This window comes from Toxotes jaculatrix, chromosome 15 (assembly GCF_017976425.1).
Source record: "Toxotes jaculatrix isolate fToxJac2 chromosome 15, fToxJac2.pri, whole genome shotgun sequence".
Classification (NCBI taxonomy): domain Eukaryota; kingdom Metazoa; phylum Chordata; class Actinopteri; family Toxotidae; genus Toxotes; species Toxotes jaculatrix.
The window spans coordinates 2,099,980-2,125,132 of record NC_054408.1 but is presented as its reverse complement, the minus strand read 5'-3'; the positions used below and the strand labels follow the sequence as shown (position 1 = coordinate 2,125,132).

General features: G+C 42.6%; 2 protein-coding genes across 4 annotated transcripts; both read left to right on the top strand.

Moving 5' to 3' along the window:
- The first annotated feature begins 562 nt into the window (after nt 1-562).
- Nucleotides 563-7,862, top strand: idh1 (isocitrate dehydrogenase (NADP(+)) 1). 2 transcript variants are annotated; one of them, XM_041057458.1, is made up of 9 exons: nt 563-718; nt 1,837-1,966; nt 3,761-4,052; nt 4,965-5,067; nt 5,561-5,738; nt 5,851-6,002; nt 6,110-6,250; nt 6,424-6,586; nt 6,809-7,862. In XM_041057458.1, the coding sequence occupies exons 2-9, from the start codon at nt 1,845-1,847 to the stop codon at nt 6,900-6,902; spliced, it is 1,245 nt and encodes a 414-aa protein (XP_040913392.1). In that variant the 5' UTR covers nt 563-718; nt 1,837-1,844; the 3' UTR covers nt 6,903-7,862. The 2 variants fall into 2 exon arrangements, with proteins under 2 accessions (XP_040913392.1, XP_040913393.1); XM_041057459.1 differs by having other exon boundaries at nt 568-718; nt 1,808-1,966.
- A 1,227-nt stretch (nt 7,863-9,089) lies between these two features.
- Nucleotides 9,090-21,291, top strand: epsti1 (epithelial stromal interaction 1). Of its 2 annotated transcripts, XM_041057648.1 has the most exons (10): nt 9,090-9,361; nt 10,443-10,501; nt 10,612-10,695; nt 10,848-10,921; nt 11,094-11,177; nt 13,025-13,098; nt 14,207-14,291; nt 17,679-17,734; nt 18,172-18,383; nt 20,495-21,291. In XM_041057648.1, the coding sequence occupies exons 1-10, from the start codon at nt 9,207-9,209 to the stop codon at nt 20,638-20,640; spliced, it is 1,029 nt and encodes a 342-aa protein (XP_040913582.1). In that variant the 5' UTR covers nt 9,090-9,206; the 3' UTR covers nt 20,641-21,291. The 2 variants fall into 2 exon arrangements, with proteins under 2 accessions (XP_040913582.1, XP_040913581.1); XM_041057647.1 differs by lacking the exons at nt 17,679-17,734; nt 18,172-18,383; nt 20,495-21,291 and adding an exon at nt 14,526-15,485.
- The last annotated feature ends 3,862 nt before the right edge of the window (nt 21,292-25,153 follow it).

Genomic DNA, 25,153 nt, shown 5'->3' with positions numbered 1-25,153 from the left:
GATCCACTGCTTTAACCAGTTAGTAAACAGCACAGAAACTCAAGAGTCACTGAAACCACACATTACACTGACTGAAGTAGTAATAATAATGTAGTAGTGGTAGTAATAATAATAATGGAAATATTTATGTGGGAAATTCCAACTTCCAACAACTCCCAATAAGCTGTTGCAGAAGATGCCTTTACAAGTTTAAGCACTGATGCTCTGGCGTAGGCGATATTTACATAAAAACATATATTTTATTATTTTACATTGTATTTTCTTTCATTAGTCCAGAAGACAAACAAAACAATCACAAAGAGATGCAACACAGACACATCGTTTGTGATTCTTTCTGTCTTTATTTAAACTAAAAACATTAAGTACAACATAAAGCTGTGAGCTGAAGTAGAGTGGACAGGGACGGCGTCCAATCAGATTTTAAGTCCGTTCTCTGTGACGTTTCGCAGACCCCACCCGGTCAGATCCCGCCTTTCCTGCTGTGTGGGCGAATCTGATTGGCTGTTAGGTTTGTACGTCTGCTCTGATTGGTTAATATCTTGTCCATGATCTCGCAGGGGAGGAAGCCGGCCGGGTACCTACCTGCAGCCGCTCCTCCAGTCATCAGAGCCGCCCTCAGCTCAGTTAACCTGTGGAACGGTTCAGCACATCACTCCTCCTCCTCCTCCTCCTCCTCATCTCGTCGCTGTTTGAGTCGTGGACGTGTGAACTGAATAAGGTATGAAACGTTTGATGAAACTGTTCTTCCAGTAGAGCGAAGTAGCGGCGACGGACAGGGAAGTGATACGGGCTCGCCTCTATCCGAGTCTCCCCGTTTTCCTGCTACGTTGGTTTGGATCGCTGTCAGAACAGAAACAGGCCGATGAGATTAGATAAAGTAAAACCGAAGCGATTTCTGTTTTATATACAAGTAAATGTGTTTAACCTAATGTCAGGTTTGGGCGTCTTTATTGAAATGGAGTCGTGTAGAAGGCAGCACGGCATAATGAGATGATGAAGGCCCATAAGTCCTCCCTGTTTTCATGCTTCTGTTGCTTAATAGTATATTTATTTAAAAAGAAAAAAAACTGCATTGCATGGTATTCCTGCTGTGGACTGGCTGCCTGTCTGCCTCAGGAGTCTCCTCCCCATCGTGCGATGATCAGCCGTTCTGCAGACTTATGTAACTTCTGTGCACATCCGCTAATTTCGCCTTCAGAGGAGCAGAAATCTGCATGTTGAGAAACCGTTGTCAAACCCCAGCAATCGGCTGCGCATGAATGCAAACATGAAATGTCGCTGTATGTTTTTAAAAGAAAGAAACAGCAGTGAACTTTGGGTAGGCTCTTATTTCTCAATCAAAACTGCAGGGTTGGGTTGTTCGGCTCACTTTCAGGGACTCACACTGAAGAATAAAGTGGAACTGATAAGCAGGAACAAATGCTGAGTCACTGCTCTGGATACTCCTGGCTCATGTTTTTGAATGAATTCATTCATGGAGGAAACTGTAGTGTTACGCACAGAGGAACATTTCCCCTGTGGGATCAGAGACAGGGCTTTTTTATTATTGATTAATCTGACAGTTATTTTCCTGCACAGTGTTCCAGGTTCTCCACAGTTTCTCCAACTATTAATGGATGAATTGTGGAAATGATTTAATAATCATTAGTTACTGCCCTACTACTTCAGCCTTTTTTTGTCTGACCAACAGTAAAAGAAAGTTACTTAATTTCACAGTGAAATCACATAGTAAAGTGTTTTAGCTTAATAAAATACTGCAGCTGCTGCCTCTGTCTTTTTGTGTCTCTTTGATTTATTTCTTTTTCAGTGTTGTGTGTCCTCTTTATCTACCACCAGGCTCTAAGATGTCTCAGAAGATCAAGGCAGGCTCTGTGGTGGAGATGCAGGGAGATGAAATGACTCGGGTCATCTGGGAGCTCATTAAGGAGAAGCTTGTCTTCCCCTACCTGGAGCTCGACCTGCACAGGTGAAGACACCTCAGTATAAACCCTCAGGGTGTGGAGGGCCCAGATATACATTCTGTAAACTGAATGTTTAATACAGTCCTTTTTATATGAAGGAAGGGTGGACTGTGGGAACTAGTGCTCCTAAAAAGAACAAATAAAAAGAAAATCTAGTTCCTGGAGTACTGGGATTTCTGGTTTGCCTTGTTTATACTTGGTTCTCACTGTAGAAAGCAACAAATACACTGATGAGAATATCTGATTAGCACCCAATGAAAAGGTATGTGGGTTTGTTATAAGAGTCTATCTTGATCCTCATCTCTGACAAACAGTTTCTGCTTAGGCTGTCATTAGCTCAGCTACAAAACTGTAGGTACAGTGTAGAGTTGTGCTAGATTTGTCTGATCAATAGTTCAATCGGTTTAATTACAGGCAGTTTATTGACAGGAGAATCCAGTTCTTCCTTTGACCTCACTCCTCTCCTTATCTCTTGCATGGACTTTGTTCTGAGTTGTATGTGATTTATATTAACTTGCATGTGAAGTCCAAAGCACTGATCTTCCCATCCCTAATAAGGAATCGCCTTTTATTCAGCTAGGTTTGATAGATATTTTCCAGTGCATTGTATTGTATTGTATTGTAAACGTTAATGATTTATTGTGCAACAGGTCTCAGTAGTACACATTTAATTACTCTGTTGAAATAACAGTTTCTCAATAAGGTGGTTTGGCACAGATAGAGGTCTCTTGAAAATCAAACAACATTCGCTCAGCGTTCAGACGTCCTCAGGACATTTTGTAGAACAGAAACGGCTCATTTTTAACTTTGAAATCAGTTGTGGGTTCTTACAGACGCAGCTTAAAGGGTAAGCTGCATCATGTGTGTGCATTACTTCAGGTTCAGGTTTTTTAGCTGAAAGTGTCCAAGATTTGCATGAAGTTGTTGAATATGTGACACAAGATGAAGAGACACACAACTTCACAATCAGATAGACAAGAACAGATCAGGACAGGATTCTTGTTCGACCTGAACCTGTGTGTTTAAAGCTTTCCAGGTTTGCCTCTCTGTCCTCAGTGGTATGTATCGTATTGTTGTGGCCTAGTGTTTCTGGCTTTCGGGGGAAGGGGAGGAGGAAAGTGGGTAAAAGGTCGTGGCAGCTTTCAAAGCTACTGGGTGCACAACAAAGTAGATAGGCTGGTGCTTTAAGGGATTGATAAACACATTGATCTTAGTCTAGTTTTTAGGTGAAATAAACTTCCTCCTCTCACTGGTTTGTTTTGAAGCTGTGAGTTTCCTTGAGTTTTACTAGTGGAGCGACCTCTCCACTTATTTTGACAGTCATCCAGGAACAGGACGAGAGTGAGCACAGTTTCAGTGCTGCGAAGGAAGTGGGGCAGGAGGTTAATGGCTGTTCTTGATGCAAACACAGTTTCAGGTCTTCTAAGAAATATAATTAGCCAAGATTTGGAGTGAATGAATGAATCCCTGGCAGCAATTTGAGTTATTCCTCAAGCAGGATACAAGCTCACACTCTCTTTCACCACTCATTAACGTCATTTGTGTCCTTTGACAGAGTGATTATGGTTCACATCACAGCCATTGTGCTTTAACATTCAGCGCCTTGCTTCTAGCCAACTGAAAATCACTTTTAATGCTTCATTAGTTTGTCGCCCAGCGCTGCTGAGGTGTAAATAATCGCTTCTCTTCTTGAAACAGACTGCGTTTGTTTATGGTGTCCCATGCCTCTGCTGCTGACATTATAAATGGTCTCTGTTTACTCTCATCTCAAATTGCTCTCTCTGTCTTCTCCTGCAAAGCTATGACCTCGGTATGGAGAACCGAGATGCTACAGACGACCGGGTGACGGTTGAGGCAGCGGAGGCAGTCCGGCGTTACAACGTGGGCATCAAGTGCGCCACCATCACGCCAGATGAGAAGCGGGTGGAGGAGTTCAAGCTGAAGCAGATGTGGCGCTCGCCCAACGGGACCATTCGTAACATCCTGGGAGGCACAGTGTTCAGAGAGGCCATCATCTGTAAGAACATCCCCCGCCTGGTGCCCGGCTGGGTCAAACCCATCATCATTGGCAGGCACGCCCACGGAGACCAGGTACCCCGCTGCTTTACAAAACATCCGCTGCAGATAAAGTCTGCTAGTGTAAAAAGTGTTTACAATGTTTTCAGCTGTTTTCATCATACTGAAAAGACTGAGTGAGGTGTTCACTCAGATGAAATCTCTGTGTAAACTGCTAAAATATAGTACAGTGAGGCTTCATTAGCTGTTCTTATTTGTGCTGTATAGTATCATGTCAGAAAGGCTGAGATTGTATTATTGATTATGTTTCATTAGATAGAAGCTGAACACAAATGTTTACAGGTAAACATAAACATGACCTGCAGTTTAATTACTCTGCTCTAACCTGGGGATCAGTCCTACATGTGAGGTTGAATTAAACCTGGTCTGAATGGAACTGAAATGCAGGAATACATCCAAAAAAATATAGAAATTAAGAGACAGTCATTTTCCATGTACAAAGAAACTTACACCAAGTTCCTTATTATCTGACAAAACGGCTGTTATTACTGAAGCTGAGACGTATAATTTCCAGGAAACCTCTGTGACAAACTGTCTACTCTCTCTGTCAAACTCATGTATGAGCATAGTGAGGGTTGTCAGGAGAGACTCCGTCAATGATTATGTTTCCTCAGCTGTCCTTTGGACCACAATGCACTGCCCCTCCTGCCTAGAAAAGCTGCAGCAATGTCGCACAACAAAATCATGAGTTAGCTTGTGGGCGCTGTGCCAAAGTCAACGGTTCACGCCTCAGAGGAGAGAAATTCAGGTGAAGAGTCATAAGGCTGCTAGTTACATAAAATCCCCTGAATGTCAGCGTTATGCATATTACATAGTCCTGCTGAGGAGTTTATGGCTGTTGTGGCCATTTTATCAGACAGAGTTCATACTGTATCATCTGCGTTGTTTTGTATTTACCTTTTGTCTTTGTCACTGTGCTCCCCACAGTACAAAGCCACAGACTTTGTGGTGCCTGGGCCTGGGAAAGTGGAGATGACCTACACACCCACAAACGGAGAGCCAGTTAAATTTGTTGTTCATGAGTTTGAGGGTAAGGACACAGTCATGGTTCAAACACTGTACCACGTGTCAAACCTGTGACAGTACACCTTTGGTATCATAAATATACTCACATAAGTCTTAAATAAAAAATGTGTAATGGAGTGTCAGTCAATAGAACTAAATGGACTGGCATAACTGAAAAGCTTTAACAAGCACATTTTCCATTGTGTTCACATCGTCACATTGTGGCTTATCTGTGTGTTTCTGCTGTGTTCTGGTTTTATCGCTGTAAACCAAACTCCGAGCGAACTGAAATAGATTTTTAAAGGTTGAGTAATAACTGGTAACAGAGATTTCTTTTCAGGCCTTCCTCAGTGTTTGCCCAAGTTAGAAAGAAATATACTATACTGCAACCAAAATAATGAACACGCCCACACAAACAAAGTTTTGGACACTCTGTTCGTGCCTCTGTATGTGATGCTATTGCACAGTGTGTGTGAATGTACCATACTTTATATGTTTGTGTCCGTATGTCTGTCCAGGCACAGGGGGTGTAGCCTTGGGGATGTATAATACAGATAAGTCCATCAGGGACTTTGCCCACAGCTCCTTCCAGATGGCTCTGTCCAAAGGCTGGCCCCTCTACCTCAGCACCAAGAACACCATCCTGAAGAAGTACGACGGCCGCTTCAAGGACCTCTTCCAGGAGATCTACGAGAAGTAAGGACAAACACCCACAGTCACAGATTGACCTTCTGCCCCTCCACACCACTGCAAGTACACACTTGGCCAGATGTAGATGAAGTATTTTCCACCCTGTTGTGTATCCCAGGGAATACCGTGCTCAGTTTGAGGCCAAAGGCATCTGGTACGAGCACCGTCTGATAGATGACATGGTGGCCCAGGCCATGAAATCTGAGGGAGGCTTCATTTGGGCCTGCAAGAACTACGATGGAGATGTACAGTCTGATTCTGTGGCACAAGGTTGGATATGTGAAGAGCTGTGTAGAAACTTTCTCAATAATGTGACTCCTGCAAAAGACCATTGTCTTTTCCTCATGTTAATGTGATTTTGTGTGGCTCTGTTTCAGGCTACGGCTCCCTGGGTATGATGACCAGTGTGCTGATCTGTCCTGATGGACGCACAGTGGAGTCTGAGGCTGCCCACGGCACAGTGACCCGCCACTACAGACAACACCAGCAGGGAAAAGAGACCTCCACCAATCCCATAGGTAGGAGAACATTGAATATACCCGGGCGTTCAGCAACTAGCCAAACATATCCCCAAAAAACAACGGTTTTGTTAACATAATCTTTATGTATATTACATATCTTGCATTGGATGTAATACATAAGGATCAGTTCACAAAAGCATGTACTTATACTGTGCATGGGTTTTCTACAGCCTCCATCTTTGCATGGACGCGGGGCCTGCTCCACCGGGCGAAGCTGGACAGCAATGCTGAGCTGCGTGTGTTCTCTGAGGCACTGGAGGCCGTTTGCATCGAGACCATTGAGGCTGGTTTCATGACCAAAGATCTGGCTATCTGCATCAAAGGACTGCCAAAGTGAGTCGCTTCATAATCTAAAGCTCAGTTTATGTTTCTTCATTAGGTGCTACAGTGTTCACATAAACATCTTCACTAAACCAGTTTACTGGTGTAACACTGATATGCAAACAAGATAGCAACTATAGCCTCAACGATCCCAAAATAAGCCGCACTTGCCCGGTAAAACTACAGTCAGTACCTTCCAAAGTAAAGTCAAACTTTCTCTTCTTCTGTTTGCAGTGTGACACGTGCGGACTACTTAAACACCTTTGAGTTCCTGGATAAGTTGGCAGAAAACCTGAAGATTAAGCTATCCAGCCAGCCCAAACTGTGATCTCACCTCCCGGCCTCTGCAGATAAACACAAACACAAACCCATTCAAACACACGCTCATGCACACAGAGACATCTACACACCTACTGGAATTAACACTGAAGCAGGGACGAGTGTGCCCAGGGCTCCGGGAGATCAAGTCCTTCCCAAACTTGGGGTTCTGATCAAGCTGGGTGCCTTGTCCAAGAAAGAGGAATGGAGGCTTGTGATCAGTGTAGGCCAACATTCCTGTTAATGCATCACTAGTAGACAAAAAGCCATACTTGTGACAGTGAAGAGACAACTCAAACATTAACTGTGTCCAGGGATGACACTCGTCAGATGACCCGATGGCTCAGTGACCTTGTTTACCCTAATTTGCACTAGGTCCCCTGATGTGAGGGTGGTATGTGTGTGTCGGTATTTGTTGGTGATCTGTGCCAGACAGGGGACAGAGTCAGTCTGAAGCAGAGACTTTAGACCCTCACTGCCTTATTCATTTTGTGTCAAAGTCATCGGTTGATTCTTGTCATCTCCTACGTCTTGTAATGTTTTAACCATACCTCAGGCAACATCATATGTACTACTGCCACTGCATTAGCACTGTCAGCCTGTATTTCACTAATGAAACCTCTCAGCATGGTAGGAGAGACCATGCATACCATGACATTTTACTGTTATGAATCATGAAACACATAAGGACTGACTTTTCAGTCATTTATAGCAATCAAACAAGGGTTCAGACTCTTACTTAAATATATGGTAAACAGACTACAGTACATGATTTTAGATTTTGTACTCATATTAACATTACTAGACACCATCGATAAAGAAGTGTATTTATTTGTCCTTCCTTTGTGTGTGTGCATGTCTGTTAAGTTTGTCATCAGCACATATCCTGCCACAATATCTTCATCAAATTCTGTGTTGGTTTGTTCATTCCTCATGTAATAACTCATAATAAATGGGGTTTTTGAAGATACATGGGCGCCATTCTTTGAGCACTGCTCAATTACTTTTGCCTTCGGGTTAAATGATAAGGTCGTAAAATGATAAGTTAGAAAGAAAGAAGCTCATTCACGTGTGTGTCAGCCGCCCTGCGGTCAGAGAGGTGAGGCTGCAGAGAGAGAGCACGACCTCGGTCTCGTGGGGCCATACTTCTACGATAAGTTGCACAACATTTTTTTTTTCTTGTTAAAAAGTCGCCAAACAGTCTGAAAAGTAGGTAAATCTAGAGACAAAGGCGATAAATTGCCAACGCTGCATGTAAACAACGCCGCCATGACGCAGTCGAAACTGTTCGCGCCAATTCAATTTGTAAGAGCAACAGCCAATGGGGACACTCCGAGCCCCGGGTAGCAGACCAATGGTATAACGCCATCCCTCAGTCACGCGGTATTCGGCTGACCAATGGTATGATTGGAGCACTAAGTCGGTCAGCGACATTAGCGATTAGCCAAACAGAAAAGAAGCCGAAGTTTTACTCCTGTATTCTTAAAAAGGTCTTTTTGGACTAAGACAAGACTTTAATCAAACCTCGTCTTCTTACGCTTTCACACCTTTTAACACCAGTGATTTTCTAAAATAAAACAGTGAGGTTTGGACACTTTTCAAAGCCATTCAAAAAACAGAAATAAATTAGTCTGAGAATAGCAACTACGTTAAAGACTAAATCTGTACGCTGTACAATAATCCTACATGTAACTGTTCATTATTTCTTTCATGTTTCTTTGTGTAGGGACAAGTACACAGTGTGAACCAATGTCAGCATTAATATCCTATTTTAGTTTTCAGTTTGGGCTTTTACAGAACGCAAAAGTCAACAATGAAATGCAAACAGAACAGCACCACACAAAATGTAAAATCAATGATGATACAAACAACAAAACACATATAACAGCAAAAGACACAAAGTATTAGACCTGAAGCTAAAGATAATTATAATTAATCTGAGTTTTTTTTATTAATAATTTTGTCTTTAAAACATCAGAAAATAATGAAACCACCCATTATAATATCCTAGAGCTCAAGGTAACACTAACATTACTTTACCAACAATCCAAAACCCCACAATATTACACTGTATTGTGTGACCATGACAACAACAACAGCAAATTTTCCCGTTTTTTCTGTTTTTCCAGCAGATGGAGCTATTGCATTAAAATCTCCCACTCGGTTTCATGGTAGAATAATTATGCATCTGGCAGAAGATGACTCATGTGCCCTGACTGTAGTGTCCATGTAAAAGAAAACCAGCACTGAGATTAGATCAACAACAAGACTGCACAGCCTAGCTTCTTCCTCTGAGCCTGTCAGTGTCTGAAGTATGGATCCTAATCACCACCAGAGAAACCACCTGAACTCCAGGAGGGACACTCCCCTGACACCTAATGTGTCTGGAAATGACCAAACAGCTGATAATCTGAACAGAAATCCTCCTGACGGCGGAAATCCACAAGCGACAGACAGACAGCCTCAGTAGTAAGTAAAGTAAAGGAGGTTATGTTTGATGAAAATCACTATGACATTTGACATAGTGTTGCTTTTTAATGATTTGCAAAAATACAGTATTTATTCTTTACATCTCTAACTTGACTGGAATTTACCTTTTGCGCGTTACATGTAATGTATTAACACATATTTTTGTTTAGCTAGCGGTGAACTGCTGTTGTTGACTTTCACTTTCATTTCCTGTGATTAGAAAGAGAGACAGAAATGGTGCTTTCACTGTTTCCCGTAAATTCCAACTCTTTGTGTCACAAACGATAAACAAACCAGAAATAAAAAAAAGACACAACTTTGCTAATAACTTTCAAACAGTAATAAAATTTTGCTATCTATCTCTCTATTAATAAATAAAATTCATTTTAAGACATGCACTTAAGTTACAGCACACTGGCTACTGTACTCTGTTATTATGCATTTCTAAGCATTAAGCATGTTGTGATAACCAACATGAGCAGTTTACTTTCCTACTCACTTGAAGGCAGCATCATATTAGGATTATTATTTATGGTTCGTGTAAGCAGCATTTTAATGTTGGAACAGGTGGAGGTGGAGTTAACTTCAACAGCTTTTTACCTGATGGGTAGTTTAACTTATAGCAACTCATCACATTTTAAAACATAAATGAAGCTATTTCTCTGATTTTTCTCTTGGGGTCGTGACCCTGAGCTGGGGAAGCTTGAATTTATTCAGTACAAGGTCACGACTGTAACAAAAAAGCCAGAACTTTAGTTTAAATTCAAAGGTAAGATCCCAACTCAAATGTAGCATAGAAATAAGCTGGTTTTTCCAACCATAAAATTACTTAGGGGGTCAACAAACTTGCAGCTGTGTTTAATCCTGCCATCAACGTCTGTTAGAACTTTGCCCAAGTACTCTATAAAATCAGTCAAAATAGGATTATATCAAAAAATATCTGATTGGAACAATAGTAGCTAAACCAAGCATTCTGCTCCAACTTTTTTGCTACTGGGTGCTACAGACACACTGAGTTAGTTTTCCAGTATCCACAGTCCATTTAAGTACTAAGCTCTTTGTGTTTATGTCCTTCTCTCAGCTCAGGTGGATTCACCATGATTCCACCTAATGCAGCTCAGCGAAGCAAGATGAAAATGAGTAAGCTGACACTCTTGCTGCTGCTTTCAACTCTCCTACGTGTATTATTTTGACAGTCATATGTGTTTGAAATGTTTTTCCCCAAGTAACAAAGGTTTTTGTTGTTGTAGTGGCTCAAAAAGAAGAGGAGGAGCTTCAGAGATTGAAAGAGACACACAGAGTCACTTCTGTGCACGTGAATCCAGAGAGGCTGGGTAAACACAGAGCATGCTCCCTACCCATCACATCCATCTCTGAGCAATAAGTGCAGTCAGCCCTAATTATCTCCAACTATTCGTATAACATTATTCTTACTTTATTATGTTTACTTACTGATATGGTGTAATCTGTTGTTTAATTTATCAAGGTGGTAATGTAACACAGGCTGAAGCCAGACAGAAGCAGTTTACAGACTTCCGTTGCTCCAAACTGCAGAAGAAGGTACTGACACACACATTTACCACAGCTACTTTACTAATATTACAAGCACACGGTGTGTTAAAACAAACCATGTCCGAGGTGCAGGAAAATATTTCAGAGCATTAGTCAGCACTTTTCCTTTCTGTGACAGCTGAATCACAGTTTAATATTTAATGTAACCTGTTGTTTCAAGCTGAGACAAGAAGAGCTGGACAGGAAGAAGAGACAAGAAGAGGAGGAGAAGCTTCAAAAGATGAAAGCCGAACAGAGGGAGAAGGTGAGACCAAGATTAAAACAACAAGAACATGTACTTTGGCCTCTGAGCAAGAACATTTATAAATGTGTTCAGTGAATCACTCATCACTCCTTCCATATCTGTTTTGATTACCTCTGAAAACGAAGAATAAAGATACAAGAAAAATCACCCATTAAACACTTTTATACCACTGAACACTCTTTGGGGACGTATTTTGCAATGAAGTGATAATTGACTGGTTTGGCTTCTCTTCTGTCCCCCAGCCCTTCTAATCTCTTTCTATTTCAGTCCACACACTGATTTCCTGTAAATCCCAGAGTGCTTTTTGACAAACCCCAGAGTCCCGTGTCAGGAATGCACTGCACTCAGCCATTGGTTGAGAGTGTAGGTGGAAAGAGCAAGAGAGTTTTCCAGTAAAGAGTTACACCACTCACTCAGAGGATAACTTGTCTTGCGGTTGCATTGCATTATGGCCTCCAATACAACAGCTCTGCCATAACATCAACCTTTATGAAGTTAACACTGTTTCAATGATATGTTTCTAATTGAGGTTGTAGTTAAAGGTGGTGTTGCACTGGTCTGTGTTACACAGAGAGGTGTGCGTCCCCATTTAAACACTGGGATTTTACTGCACGGCAATACTTTGTCTTCCCTCAGCGATAATATGTGTAGCCTCTAGATGTCAGTAGAGACAAACATCCACCTGAGCTGTAGAAGGTCCCTGTGGCCCTGAGCACAGTCTTTGCTCACACACCCAACATTAAAGCAGTGACAGCTACCTGATTAATGGTCTCGTGGGTTTCCAGCCGCCAAAGACAGCTCCTCACTGTGTTTTCAGACATGTTCTGCTCCATGTCTGGCCCCCGCTCTGTCTAATAGTGGTTAATGGACTGCCACAGTTAATATGGAAGGGTGATTAATGCTGAAGACCAAAGCGGTTCTCCACAGACCTTTTCCTGTTGCGCCATGACCTCTGTGAAGCCATAGGAATGTCCTGGTAATCCAGCAAATAAACAGATGCATGTGAAACAGCCTCTTCGTGGTCTACAGACGTGATCTAACCAGACACTGGCAAAAACAATAATCCCTCCTGACCCACTTCGGTTTGGGAGAGTTTGGGATACATGGCAATTTTATTAATGTAATTGAACGTATAATTGTATTTATATTTTATTTCTAATTATTTATTTTCATAATTAGAATTATTAAGTGCTCAAACCACAAAGACTGAGTATACTATGGTTCACCCCTGTTTAATGGTGCATCTGTACTGTCACATGGTCACACTGCACATGTCAGAGATGCCAGGATGATAACAATATAATCTCAATGTGAAAAGGAAATTCAGACACAAAGATGTTTGTCTTTACTCAGCAAATACACTCAAGTTACAGGATAATTTCTGGATAATTGAAATGTTTTCACATAAATATCGGAAAATACGCCTTTTGGCTTATCTCTTATAGGCTTTTTGAGAAATAGGATTCTCTTGAAGAATTGATTGGTTTGTTATATGTGAATTGGCAGTTGTTCATGCTACATATTTGTCATATCAGATGCACAAGTAGCATTGCAAACAATGTGCATGTAGTAGTATCTGCCAATATCTGAAATTAGACTGGCTCAGAATACTGTAATCTGTAATTATTATTGCGGTTATTGCAGCCCATGCTTACTGTGTAATGTATGTATGTTGAATTTGTGACCGGTAACTCAGGTCTTTCCAGTACTCATTGCCACATTATTACAGTGATCATTGAGATAAATGTCAGTCATCCATGCTGGAAAAAATAGGCCCTGCATGGTGGCTGCATGCCATGCATCCGTTTGTGGGCTGTCGTGTGACTGTTGACTGTAATGCATTGCAGAGTGAGCGCCTGGAGGAGAGGCACCGACAGGAGGAGCAGAGGAGGAGGGAGCAGCTCAGTCAGGATCACCTCAGGTCAGCCCTGGATCAGGTTCACTTGGGTCTCATCACTGTCACTGTGTGGTATTGTGTTGTTTCTGTGTGCCGTGTTGTGTTCTTGCCATGCAATGCATCTTAGTCATAGATGTAGCATCAGATGACACAATCTGTAGACCTTTACAAAGGAAGCGCTCAATGTCTGATCCTCTGCTGACCTATAATTATCACTGGGTTTTATCATGCTGCACTTTCTGTTGGCAGAAAAAGGAAGAACAGAGCCTATTAGTTGTAAATATCAAGGGAAACCTGAAGACAGGCGACATGAGGTTCACCTCTAGTTTAACTTTACAAACTTGTAAGCAGCTCTAACGCCTGTTTTTTGTAAAAAAAGGATTTCCTGGGAAGGCCTTAGACGGGATGTGCACTTCCATAAAGTTTAGTTTGGCACATATTTGGTCATAAACCAAAGGATTGGACGGATTGAAAAAAAGCCAGGCATCACCAAAGTTGTCACAGTTCATCCTGAGGGCAGCATGTTCATCTGCACAAAGTTTCACAGCAATCCACCCAGTAGTTGTTGAGATATTTCAGTTCGGACCAAAGTTGTGGACCAACCATCAGACCGTACCGACACTGCCGTAACAAGCAAAGTTCAAAATCAATGCAACAGGACTGATTGAGATAAGGCACGTTGATAGGATCTTTTGTTAAACACTACTGTCTCCACAAGGTTTTCATGCCACATTCTGCAGCAGCGTCGTATGAGATAACTTTACATGAATTACCCTGACAGTGAAGATGTTAGTGGAATATTATTCATAGCTGACTCTGAGGGAAATTGTTTGTCAAGTAGCATGTCTGGCTGCCTGTCAAGATAAATACGAACTGGAGACCTCAGACCAGTTTTTGAACCTGAAGGAACAATGAAGACATTTAGAAATGGGACAAAGGGGATGGAATGGGACAGCACAGCGGATCAGACGCTTGTGGACGGGGAGAGCAGTGTCAGAGAGGGACAAACAAACTTGGTCAACCTTGTGGGACTGTCAGCATCCCAGGCCTGTGGAGTGTCTGAGTACACAAATACTACTTCATTATGTGTATGTGTGTGTTTCCATGTTTTGTGTAACTGTATTCACTGCAGAACGATGGAGAATTTTCTGCAGAGGTTTGAGACGAGAGCCCCGGTTCCACAGGCATCCAGCAGTGGCACTCACATGTCATCCAGGGTGAGCCAGCATCCACATAATGTGTGTGTGTTTGTATACACCACAGTCTGTGCATCAGTGGAGCGTGTAGACACAGTATGTGCACACACATGGTCCCAGGGTTCAGTGCTCAGTCTCATATCTGTGGCTGTGGGGTCAGAGACTGAAGCTCTGTGGTAATTCACACCTATAAATCTGCCTTTGTGATCTGTTTTCTGAGTAAATACTCCTGGGTGTGGTGTTTTCATTATCCAGAGACACACAGGTATTAAGCAGTATCGCCAGTATCCCGGGTGGGGTGGGCCCCGTCCCCTCTGCAGTTACCTCCTGGTCAGAGCCGGGGCACACAGCAGTATGGCAAGCTGCTCACAGCTGAGCAAAAGGAAGTATAAATACACGGAGGAAGAGGCCTCTGCCTTTTCCTCCCTCGTGCCTCTCCCCTGCCTCCTACTGTCTGTCTGTCTGTCTTCTCCTTTCACTCTCCTTTGTTTTCTCTGCTTCCTTTTCTCTTTTCTCAGCCTCTCTTCCTCTTTGTCTGCTCGGCTTTCCTGGGAGGGATTGAGTGGAAGGCTAGCAGAGTTTGAGGTACTTCCCAGAGTTCACACTGAGACACAACATGACATGATTGTGAGGAGTCTGCAGAGGACAGAACAGATGGGAAGAACCTGTACAACTGAAAGTACCTGGAGGAAACCCAAGCTCCTCACCAGCCACTCACATGCCTTTTCAGTCAAAGGGGGCAACCACTTGCCTTCACTGTAAATAACTTTCCTCTTAGTCAACATTCTTTTTTGGGTAATTGCTGCCATAAATCTTAAAATCAGTATGTCTTAAATGTGAAGAGGTTACAGCTATCCTTAGCTCAGAAAACATACATTTATTAGAGAGTGTTGACAGCTTCTGTCGGAAAGCGAGACACAGTGCTGTCTGCGCTCCTCCACCCAGCCTGTCAGTGATGTTTCACCAGAGGAGGAGAGAGTGAGCAGGAAATGGCCCGAGGACACGCTGTGTTCCTCACTGTATTCTGCTGTGAGCGAATTACTGTATGTGGTGACTGACAGCACTGTTAAAACTGCACACACAGCTCCCTCGGCGGACAGAGGAAATGTTTTCTTTCGGGGGTTTTCTCATTGTTGTGCTTTTCTGTTCTCTCTCTTGTTCGCTTTCTCTTTTTCTCACATAGACCTGATGCAAATCTTTCACCAGGCCAGAGAGAGGGGGAGAGAGAGAGAGAGAGAGAGAGAGAGAGAGACCTAGGCTCAATTCTCTTTCTTCTTACACCACTGGGTGTAAGAAGAAAGAGAATGCAGTCAGTCACAGTAATAAAGAAGTCTCTGTTTTACAGGACACACACACACAGTAACATGCAGACAGGCTAAATGGATGACAGGGTTCTCTGGATGATACCAGGGTAACGGACAGCAACAAAGACTCACCTCTTCCTGCTTTCCCACCTTCTCATATCACTTTGTCTCACCTCCTCTAATCTCATTTCCTCACCTCTTACATCATGTCCTCTGTCACCCCTTGTCTCCCCTCTTGTTTTGTCTTGTCTTGTCGTCTCCTGTCTTTTTCTTTCCTTTCCATTTTTTTCCTTTCTTTTCCTTTCCTACATCCTTTTCCTCCTCTCCTCTCCTCTCCTCTCCTCTCCAGACTATCCCAGGGTGCAGCTCTCAGTTAGACGTCACAGATTAGGAGATGAAAGCTTGCGGCTGCGGAGCAGCAAAAGTCAAACTTCTTGATGTGGTTCTGACCAGGGCCCTGGGATCTGTTGTTCTTTCAGCAGTGGCTCCATAAGACACATTGATCTCTCCTTCATATCCTCTATTTGTGGGCGTGTGTGTGTGTGGTGTGTTTACATGTGTGATTTGTGTGAGAGTGGGAGACTTAATGCTAAGCCATCCTAAATAATCACCTCCCTGACCCATCAGCTCCCCTGGGGCAGGAAAACAGTCTGAGAATGGAGGGTAATGGTGGGTGAAGGTGTATAAAAAGAAAAAAAGATATTTTCATTGAGTGAAATTTGAGGTTTCTCATCTACAGATCGATTGACAACTTCTTGCCTGCTAACATCAAAACTTTTATACAGGAGGCCTCACAAGACAGAAAAACTCGCTGAACTTGTACCTCCTTTGCTTCCTTCTGTTTTCATGTTCTGAATATTTTTCAGCTGCTGTTATTCCTGTTATTTTGCTCACACCCACAGGGCAGACATGGTCCTTATAGCTCCCTGCCAGTATGCGCTGCACGTTCTGTTTGTCATTTTGCTTCTTATTGCATGTACCTTCTTTTGCTTTGTGTTACTATTTGCTGTCTCACTGAGACAGGTCATATCATATTCGATGTAGCATCTCCAAATACCTTAAATCCAGTGGTGGCCTTAAAGATGCTTTACATGTTACATCTGCAAAGCTGATTTTCAAGTATTTTAACGCCTGCATTGTTTACATTCATATAACTGGCTTGCAGTCTTCTTCTCCTGCCTTGGCCCGAAGCTTTGCTGCATTTTTTTGTTCTTTGTTGATCAGTGGAACAGTACGAGAACATTAGCAGGAACGTGGACCGCGTCACCTGCCTGTACCTGTAGCTTCATGTGCATGAAAACAAAATGGGGACCCACTCATTAAAAATGGTTTCATGGAGCTACTAGAGGTCAAACACTCTACAGGTTACCTTAAAGGTTACAGTAGAAGAAATACACTGGAAGGATGAGAGCGAGGCTTTTAGCAATTTAGCATGCTAACACAGAGTTAGGCTAATGGGAATGCTATAACCTTTCCAGGTATCTGGTCATAAACCAAAGTATTGGACAAATTAAAAATTTGACCCGATGATGACACAAGATTAAAAGTTATTACATGAAAAACTGAACCAAATTAAATGACAATCCAACCAATATTTGTTGAGATATTTTCAGTTTGGACCGAACAACCAACTGAGAGCCGCCATACTGGCATGGCTATAAACACCGTGCTGTTTGTTGCTTTTAATGTTACTGTTTGTCAGCCCTAAATATCTTGTTCAGCTCTGGTTATAGCACAGTCATCATCAGGGAACTGTGTTGTGTTTACTGCCACCGAAGAGGAATAAACCGCCTTCGACATCCTTTTCCCCTGGCGAATGTCAGGCTTGTTAATGCTAACGCAACCAAACTGTCAAAGAGCACGGAAACTACTGTGCTACTACTGAACCTACTGTACTGTAAGCCTCACTTTCCATTTATCAGCAGTGTAGTAGGTCAGTTATGTATTTACTATAGGCCCTGATAATGACAGTTTACAGTTACTGATAAGATACTATTATATAGCTCTTTCTCAGTTCCCAAGGGCATGTTACAGTGTCAGCTATCATTTCCTTTATACTTTGTGTGGCCAGACTTTGGTTTGATTAATCTTCTGTTTTTGTCAGAGTGAGAGAGAGAAACAGGAGAAAAGTGTGAGAGAAGTGCAGCTGGAACACAAGAGGTATGAACACTTACAAGTTTTTTTTTTTTAATCACGTTTGACAGTTTAATCAGGGTCTCCAACTTTGTAACATAAAAGCACATGATTTTATAAAAGCTCTGACCACATCAGTGCACAAATGAAACTGAGACTCTCTGCGTAATGGAAATGCTGAAACGTTAGCACTAAATACAAGCTAGACAAAATGGTACTCAATAAGATTAATAGTTTGTTTTGTTCATCCTTTTGGATTAAAACCAGAATAGCTTGGTCTGTGAATGTTAAGTGGCTGTGAGCAGTTTACTGACCTCACTATATTTTTGTGGGTATGGACGTTTAAAAAACTGTCAAACACATCCCGCTCACTGCCATTTGGAGCCTGCCAGCATGTTAAGTTATAAAGTACAACATTAGCTAGTTTTATGTGAACCGTTTTTTGATTCATTATATTTTGACAGGGTGAACTCAGCCTTTCTGGACAGACTCGAGGGCCGAGGCAGAGGGAGCGAGAAAGAGACAAAGAGGGAAGGCGTTCAGGAGGCAGCGCGCCCCTGTTTGGCCTGTGAGGATTTAACACAGCAGCTGTCTACAACAGCTGGACAACAACTGCCCTCTGCTCACCTGAACCCAGATCCACATCAGAGCTGCCATGGCTGGACAGAGGAAACTGGTGAGCTGAGAGCTGATGTGTGGACATCGCTCTGTCTACTGTTTCTCACGCCTTTTTTTAGCCTGGCTCAACGCTGGTTAACCAAACCTAAATCAGCCATGTGACAGGAGTTGCCCACCTCATCCTTTCTCAGAGGACCGTGATTGTCTGTTTAGTCTGTGTTAAATCAAAGACTGTACGTTCTTCACAAATGTAGGCAGGAAGTTATGCGTGGTACGTAGTGATACTGTCGCTCCTGGCATTTAAATCCTGCTGATACTTGTTGTTTGTGGGAAATATGTGTGTGTGTGTGTGTGTGTGTGTGTGTGTGTGTGTGTGTGTGTGTGTGTGTGTGTGTGTGTGTGTGTATAAGTGTGAGTAAGAAAGTAGTTTCCCCTCTTTCTGGGCACAGATTTTTTTTTTTTATCAAACATATCTGAGTGTGTGAGTTTGCAGACAGGGCACTAACACACACACTGACACACACACTGACACACACACACCTTGTGTCATTAGGCTTCTGTCAGTCAGGAAAGAAAATTCTCTGGGAGCGATGAACCCAGGGTAGACTGACAACTCTGGGCCTGCAGCCAAACAGACACACCAAGTGGAACAGTCGCGCCCTGTTATAATTGGCCTGCATTGACACAGAGAGTTTGATATCTGACTGGCTGCCATACACCTATGAATACCTGCCACTCACAACACGAGAAAGAAAACAGAAACAGAGAACGTCATGTTCATTACCTACTGAGCTGAGGCATTTCTTGCTACTGCCTGTGTACACACTACATTTAATGAAGCTCGTGTTTAGATGATGAAAGGTGACAGGATTTACCTGATTAAATAAAACAACTCGATGATGATATTGACCTTTAGGGCTGCAGCTAACAATTATTTTCATTATCAATTATCTGTCTTTTATTTTCTCCATTAATCAGTTAATTTGTATTGTATTTTGTATTTTTGCTTGAAAATGACAAACAATTAATCTTATGTTTCAGCTCTGTGAACTTATCAAGCAGAGTGTGTGTCAGCCATGACGTGCCCGATCCAGTTTCTATGGTATTGCTTGTATTAAAGTCAATGGTTCTTCTATCAGTTTATTTATTCAGTCGCGGCCTCCAGCTCAGTTTCTAACGTCCAATCCGTCCACTCACAGCGAGAGACACAGATTTTAAATTTGGAGAAAAAGAGAGCACTGGTATTGGGTCCATACTTGGTATTGAAAGACAACAAGAGTTGAGGTTTCAGAATTGGTAGTGTGAGAAGAAAAAGTCACATTCCAGTTTTGTTTTTTTTTTGTTTTATTCCCAGCCCAAAGTTCAGCTTACGAGCCATCCTATGGCTCTTGTCCTACCTCTCCATAGCCTTTCATTCTTGTCTAAGTGCCCATCTGAACACCAGCCACAGCAGGGCAATTCCACCAGTCCGAGGTCAGAGCTAAAATTCCCAAGAACATTTCAAGCCGTCAGTCCTGGCACTGCCGTTGTGGGCACAGTTCTGCTTGTCAGAATCCCACAACATCCACGATCCATGTTAGGCTGAAGCTGTCGGCCCTGGTCCGTATTTTACCAGCATGCGAATCAGGTCTTTCCAATATGTCGCTACCTGACCGAGCCAAACCTCTGTCTGGTTGGGTGATGGCCTCTTTTCTCTGTCAGTCACTGTTGCCCAGGACTGCATTTCTGACCAGCCTGTGGCAGAAAGATCTAGCAGAAGTCCGATCCCGGGCGGTGTGGGTAGTTGTAGGGAAAAGATGTCAGTATGGTCAAACAGGAGAACTTTCAACTGCCTGAAGGAAATGACTGCAGACCAAAGAATTCCACTTTTCTCTCTTTTCTTTTCGTACATTTTTAACCAAATAACTGAGGAAAGAGCATTTTGGGGGCTGCCTCAAAGCCTTTGGTGACTGACTGTGTGTGCAAACAAAACAAACTCTACTCGCTCAACGAAAGGAATAAAATATGTGATGGTAAGCCCGCCGGCTGATGTGCATGAGAATGAGAAAACGTGCACTGTGCTGTACGTCATGACAATCAAAGAGCTCTCTTTCAACGGGGGCCTTACGGGAACAATGATGAAGAAATGGGGCTCTATGAGGATTATTTCTTTTCCTGTGTGTTTTCCAGACCCGGAGCCCGACTATGACTGGGCCTTGATGAAACTGATGAACAGCTTTCCAGACTGCAGCAATGTCTTCCTAGAGGACATCCTCGACCAGTGCAACGGCGACTATGAGCAGGCCTACAAGCTACTCTCTTTAGCACTCAGTTAAATTTGATGTTTCTTTGACAGGATGACTGTCTTGTCTCAGTACTGTGTTTGGTTCTTTAGAAGTTTGGCCAAAGAAAATTTGCAATTAGCGTTGAGCTGCTAGCTAGAAGTCAGTGGTGGATACCTTACATACGTACGGAGCAGTATGTGCTTCTTGTAATGTGTTTTTGATTATGCTATTAATCATTGAGTGTTTGGTGTCTTGTATCTGTCTGCATGCACCAGTGAGTCATGTTGGGGTTTTGCCCTGACATGGAGTTGAATTGATGTTCGTTTTCACCAGTTTAGTTTAAGGTCATCGCCATGACTCACAATCTTCAGATCATATTTGGGGCTCTTAATTAAATCCGTGTGTGCAGATGGAAGAAAACTCGACCCAAATACATGATGCTTTTTGTTTGTTTTATAATCAAAGTCACATGTGTTGCATCTATAGCAGGATTCTTCGGGACAACAAAAGATGCAAACCCAGATAGGATTTTCTGTAGAAAGGCCTTTTATGATTGGTTTCAGTTCAAAGTCACAATAGCTTTAGAGGACTTCAATAAAACACCTTTGTGTTAACTCCTGTTGTTTCAGTTTGTTGTATCCACAAAAAAAAACAACAACAAAAAAACAAAACGGGTGCGGTTTCCAGGTGGGCAGTGTGCACAGTGCTGCTGTTGGAGCAGTATATGGAAACTTCATAACACCTCTGAGCTGGACAGCAGAGATGGTTATCACCTGACCAAGACATCGAAGGACAAAGGGTGGTGCTCTCAACATGGGGGACAAAAAAAATCCCCTTCTTCTACTTTGGCATGAAGTCAAGGGCGTTTTGCTGCTGGTGTCATCCAGTAAATGTCTTCAACTCAGTGTCACTGTGGCAGTGTCTCACTCATCAAGACAAAATCATGTAACTAGCAAAGGTAGAAGGATCTTGGTTACGCATCTGGAAGGAACCGTGTAATTTGGTTCTGATTACAAGGAAAATATTGATGTCTTTGAGTAAACATTTAAACCAAGCAAATAGTTGATTATTCATTTATGATTCAAAACATTTGTTCTTCATATTAAATTGTTAAAGGAAGGATCTGACATTACGGAGAATGCACTCATTCACTTGTTTCCCCAGACAGTCAGATAATCTAGAGATTGATTGGACTACCATGTCTGCGTGTTGAGCATGGAGCTACAGCTGGAAGGCATCAAGCCTGGAAACATGAGGAAAATCCCCACAATTTGTCGTATTACAATGTGTTAATTAGTGAGTGTTTGAGGTGCTGGTGGACATATTTCTGAACTTTGGAGAAAGCTTGCTGTTTCCCCCCACTTCCAGTATTTATGTAGAAAATACATTTATAAGCATATTTCCCAAATTGTTAAACTATTAGTTTAATGCAACTCACGTGCAACAACGTCTTTATAAAGGAATATTCTCACATAACATCAAATTTTTACATTATATACTGTCAGTGTAAGAAAAGTTAACATCATGAAGTGATGTTATCGTGTTATGCAGTGGTTTGTGTTATGACATTTTTAGTGGAACAGATTTATTCGTGTTACTAAAGTTAAAATTAAAATTGGGTTAAGTTAGAGTGAGGGTTGAGGCTGGGTGGGGAATAATGAGGTTAGGCCATAAAATGCAGCGTATGTGCAAGTATGTGTGCTCTGCAAAATGTGTGCACCTTTTGTTTGGATCACTATCAAGCGGAGAGGAAAGACGTCAAAATGAACTGGCTGCGTTTTCATGTGCGTGGGTAAAGGGAACATGCTGAGAGGTGGGGACGCACCAACGCTCTATCGCCTAATCAATACAGTTCAGTGCGTGTCTGTGAGCTGATGAGACACTGGTGTGGGAAGGTATCGTATGATGTCTCCTCGGGCTGTGAGGATCTCTTACAGGGTAGTTCAGTCAGCTCAAATGGAAACAGCTCTGGGACTCGGTGCAGCTGATCTGTGGCCTGTTCCAAGAAGCAGGTTTACTGAGTTAACAGCATAAAAACATGAAATCCCCTCACATTTGTTACATGGACTGATGTGGAAAGACTTGTTTCACTTTGTAAACTATACCACAAAACTCAAAAAGTCAACGTGCTTCTTGGAACAGGCCCCAAACACGTCTGCGTGTGTGTGAGCTTTCTGTGAGTTGCAGGGTTGTGCAGGTTGTGATACTGAATACAGTGTTTGTGAGAAGAGAAGTGAGCAGTTGCATTCTGCTCTGTCCATCTGCTACAGTGAATTATTGTGTGTTTAACGTTGTCCTCTTGGAAAAAACGACAGCATTAGTCATTTGTTCAGACAGCTGAAAACAACTATGTCCACATCCAGTGCCAAAGCAGAAGGTAGCGTGACTATTATATGAGGGAGGGATCTGGGATGGATGGATGGTCAACAAAGTGCGTGACTTCACCTCCAAACACATGTCAGATCGGTTCACCCGAAAAATATCACAGGAAGCGCCACACCACACCAGAGGCTGATCAAGGAGAAAATTTCTCTCAGCTGTTCTGTCGTCCGGCGTCCTGAAACCAGTGGATATCCAGCAAACGTTTCTTACATTTACTTGCAACAGAAAGCCAAGGTCATGACGCCACGCTGGGGTTAGCTTCTGTTCCTCCAGCTCCTGTAATTCAGAGCAGCCTCTCATCCAGCGTTTCTGTCACCCTCTGTCACTGGTCTCTGACGAACAACAGTGTGCAGAGACAAATCAGCTGCATTAGAGCAGCTGTTTGAAAATGAGACCTTTGTGATTTTAACAAAGTTAAATGTACATGTCGCTCCTGTGTGAACACATTAATGCGTTCGCCTTGTGTGTGTCCCATCTGTTTGTTCTCCTGCTGGGATTCAACCCTGCGTTTCCATGGTCTTGCTCAGTGCTCTGCACTTGGGTACTTCCCCTGCTTGACTGTTTTCAGCACTGACTAACACAGGCAACCAGAAAGAGCTCAGACTGAAGGAGGAATCTGAAAAAAAGTTAATAAATTGGAAACCAAAAGTATGTTAAAGGTAAAAAAAAAAATTCCCAAGTGAGTATCAGACTTAATGTTTCTTATCATGATTCTGATAAACTTTATGATCCAACCAATGCTCTCTTCTGAACAACACAACTGTTCTCTGTATGAGAGCTGATTGGCTCAGGAAGCTCAGGTATCCCAGGTACGTAAACAGAAAACAATCCTGTCGTAAAATGTATTTTCTCTTGCAAATTAGTTGTATTTAAACAAACTTTCTGGGAGGGTTTCAAAACAGAGAGAAAAAAAAGAGAGTGCATACTGGGCTTAGATTCATCAGGTGGACAGACACCACTTCACATGAAGGATCATGTTGCTCAGCTGCCCTTAGTTGTAGTAGCCTGTCCAAAAATTAAATGAAATTACTGTGTGTCCAATCAGCATCCGCTTCTGTCAGTCAGACTTTCCTTTAACTGTGACAGTAATCTTTAAACTTGTAGTTTTAGTCTACCCATGGTTCAACCACAGCTGTGGCAGATCAAAACAAACGTTCATGAGTCATTTTGGAAGGCCCTGACAGATGACCTACTTTGGCCTGTAGGTATGAGTGCATAGTTGTTGTTTTTTTTTTTTTTATCCCTACATGTGGAGTAATCAGTTTTGGACACACAGACCCAAGAAAAGGAGGGATGAGGAAAAGGAAAAGTCTTGCTTCAGGGGAGGTTTGATTCCGGCAGGAGAGAGGAAGAAGGGGGCAGGTGCAGGAGGAGACCGATTCTTTCCCAGAGCTTCAAAGTGGGGAGGTTTTCGCCTGCATAACATCCAAATTGCATAAAACAAACATGTTTGACACACATGTGCTGCACTGACACACGCAGAGGTAAACACACATAACACCCACAGTACTCCCAGAGGAGTGAGGGATACTGATCCTTTCCTGTCCGGTCACCGGCGTTGGTATACTGTTGTTCTTGAATAGAGATGAGTCACGGTGGACAGGAAGAGCTGCCTTTTCACTCTCATGCTAATACTCAGTGCAGGCCTTCCATTTCCTCCTGATAGCCACTACAGGTGTGTGTGTATCTGTGTGATAAATGGACTCCAGTGAGATCAAATAAAAGTAGAATTTATTTGAATAAACCAACTCAAAGCCTCAAACTTGCATTTATTACCTACATGAATCACTGCCAGACCTCACAGCTGCAAAAACTCAGGGAACCAAAGGGCTGAGAACCTTTCAGCCTGTTTCAGGAATTCAGACAGATTTGGAGATATTGGGCCCGTGGGCACAGACAGGTGAGAGGCCCCAGGATCCCCAGAAAAGGGTCAACTAAACATCTATGAATGGTACAGTTGTGTCGTTTGTAGTTGTTTTGTAGAACCTTTAGAGTTTATAGTTGTCTCGTGTGTCTTTGTGGTTGTCTTGTCCCTTTGTCGTCATTTTGTGTGTCTTTGTAGTCATTCTGTGTCTCTTTGTGGTTGTTTTGCTTCCCATTTTGGTAGTTTTGTTTCTGTGGTCGTTCTGTGTCTTTTTGTGGTTGTATTCTCACCTTTGTGGTTATTTTGTGTCTTTCTTTA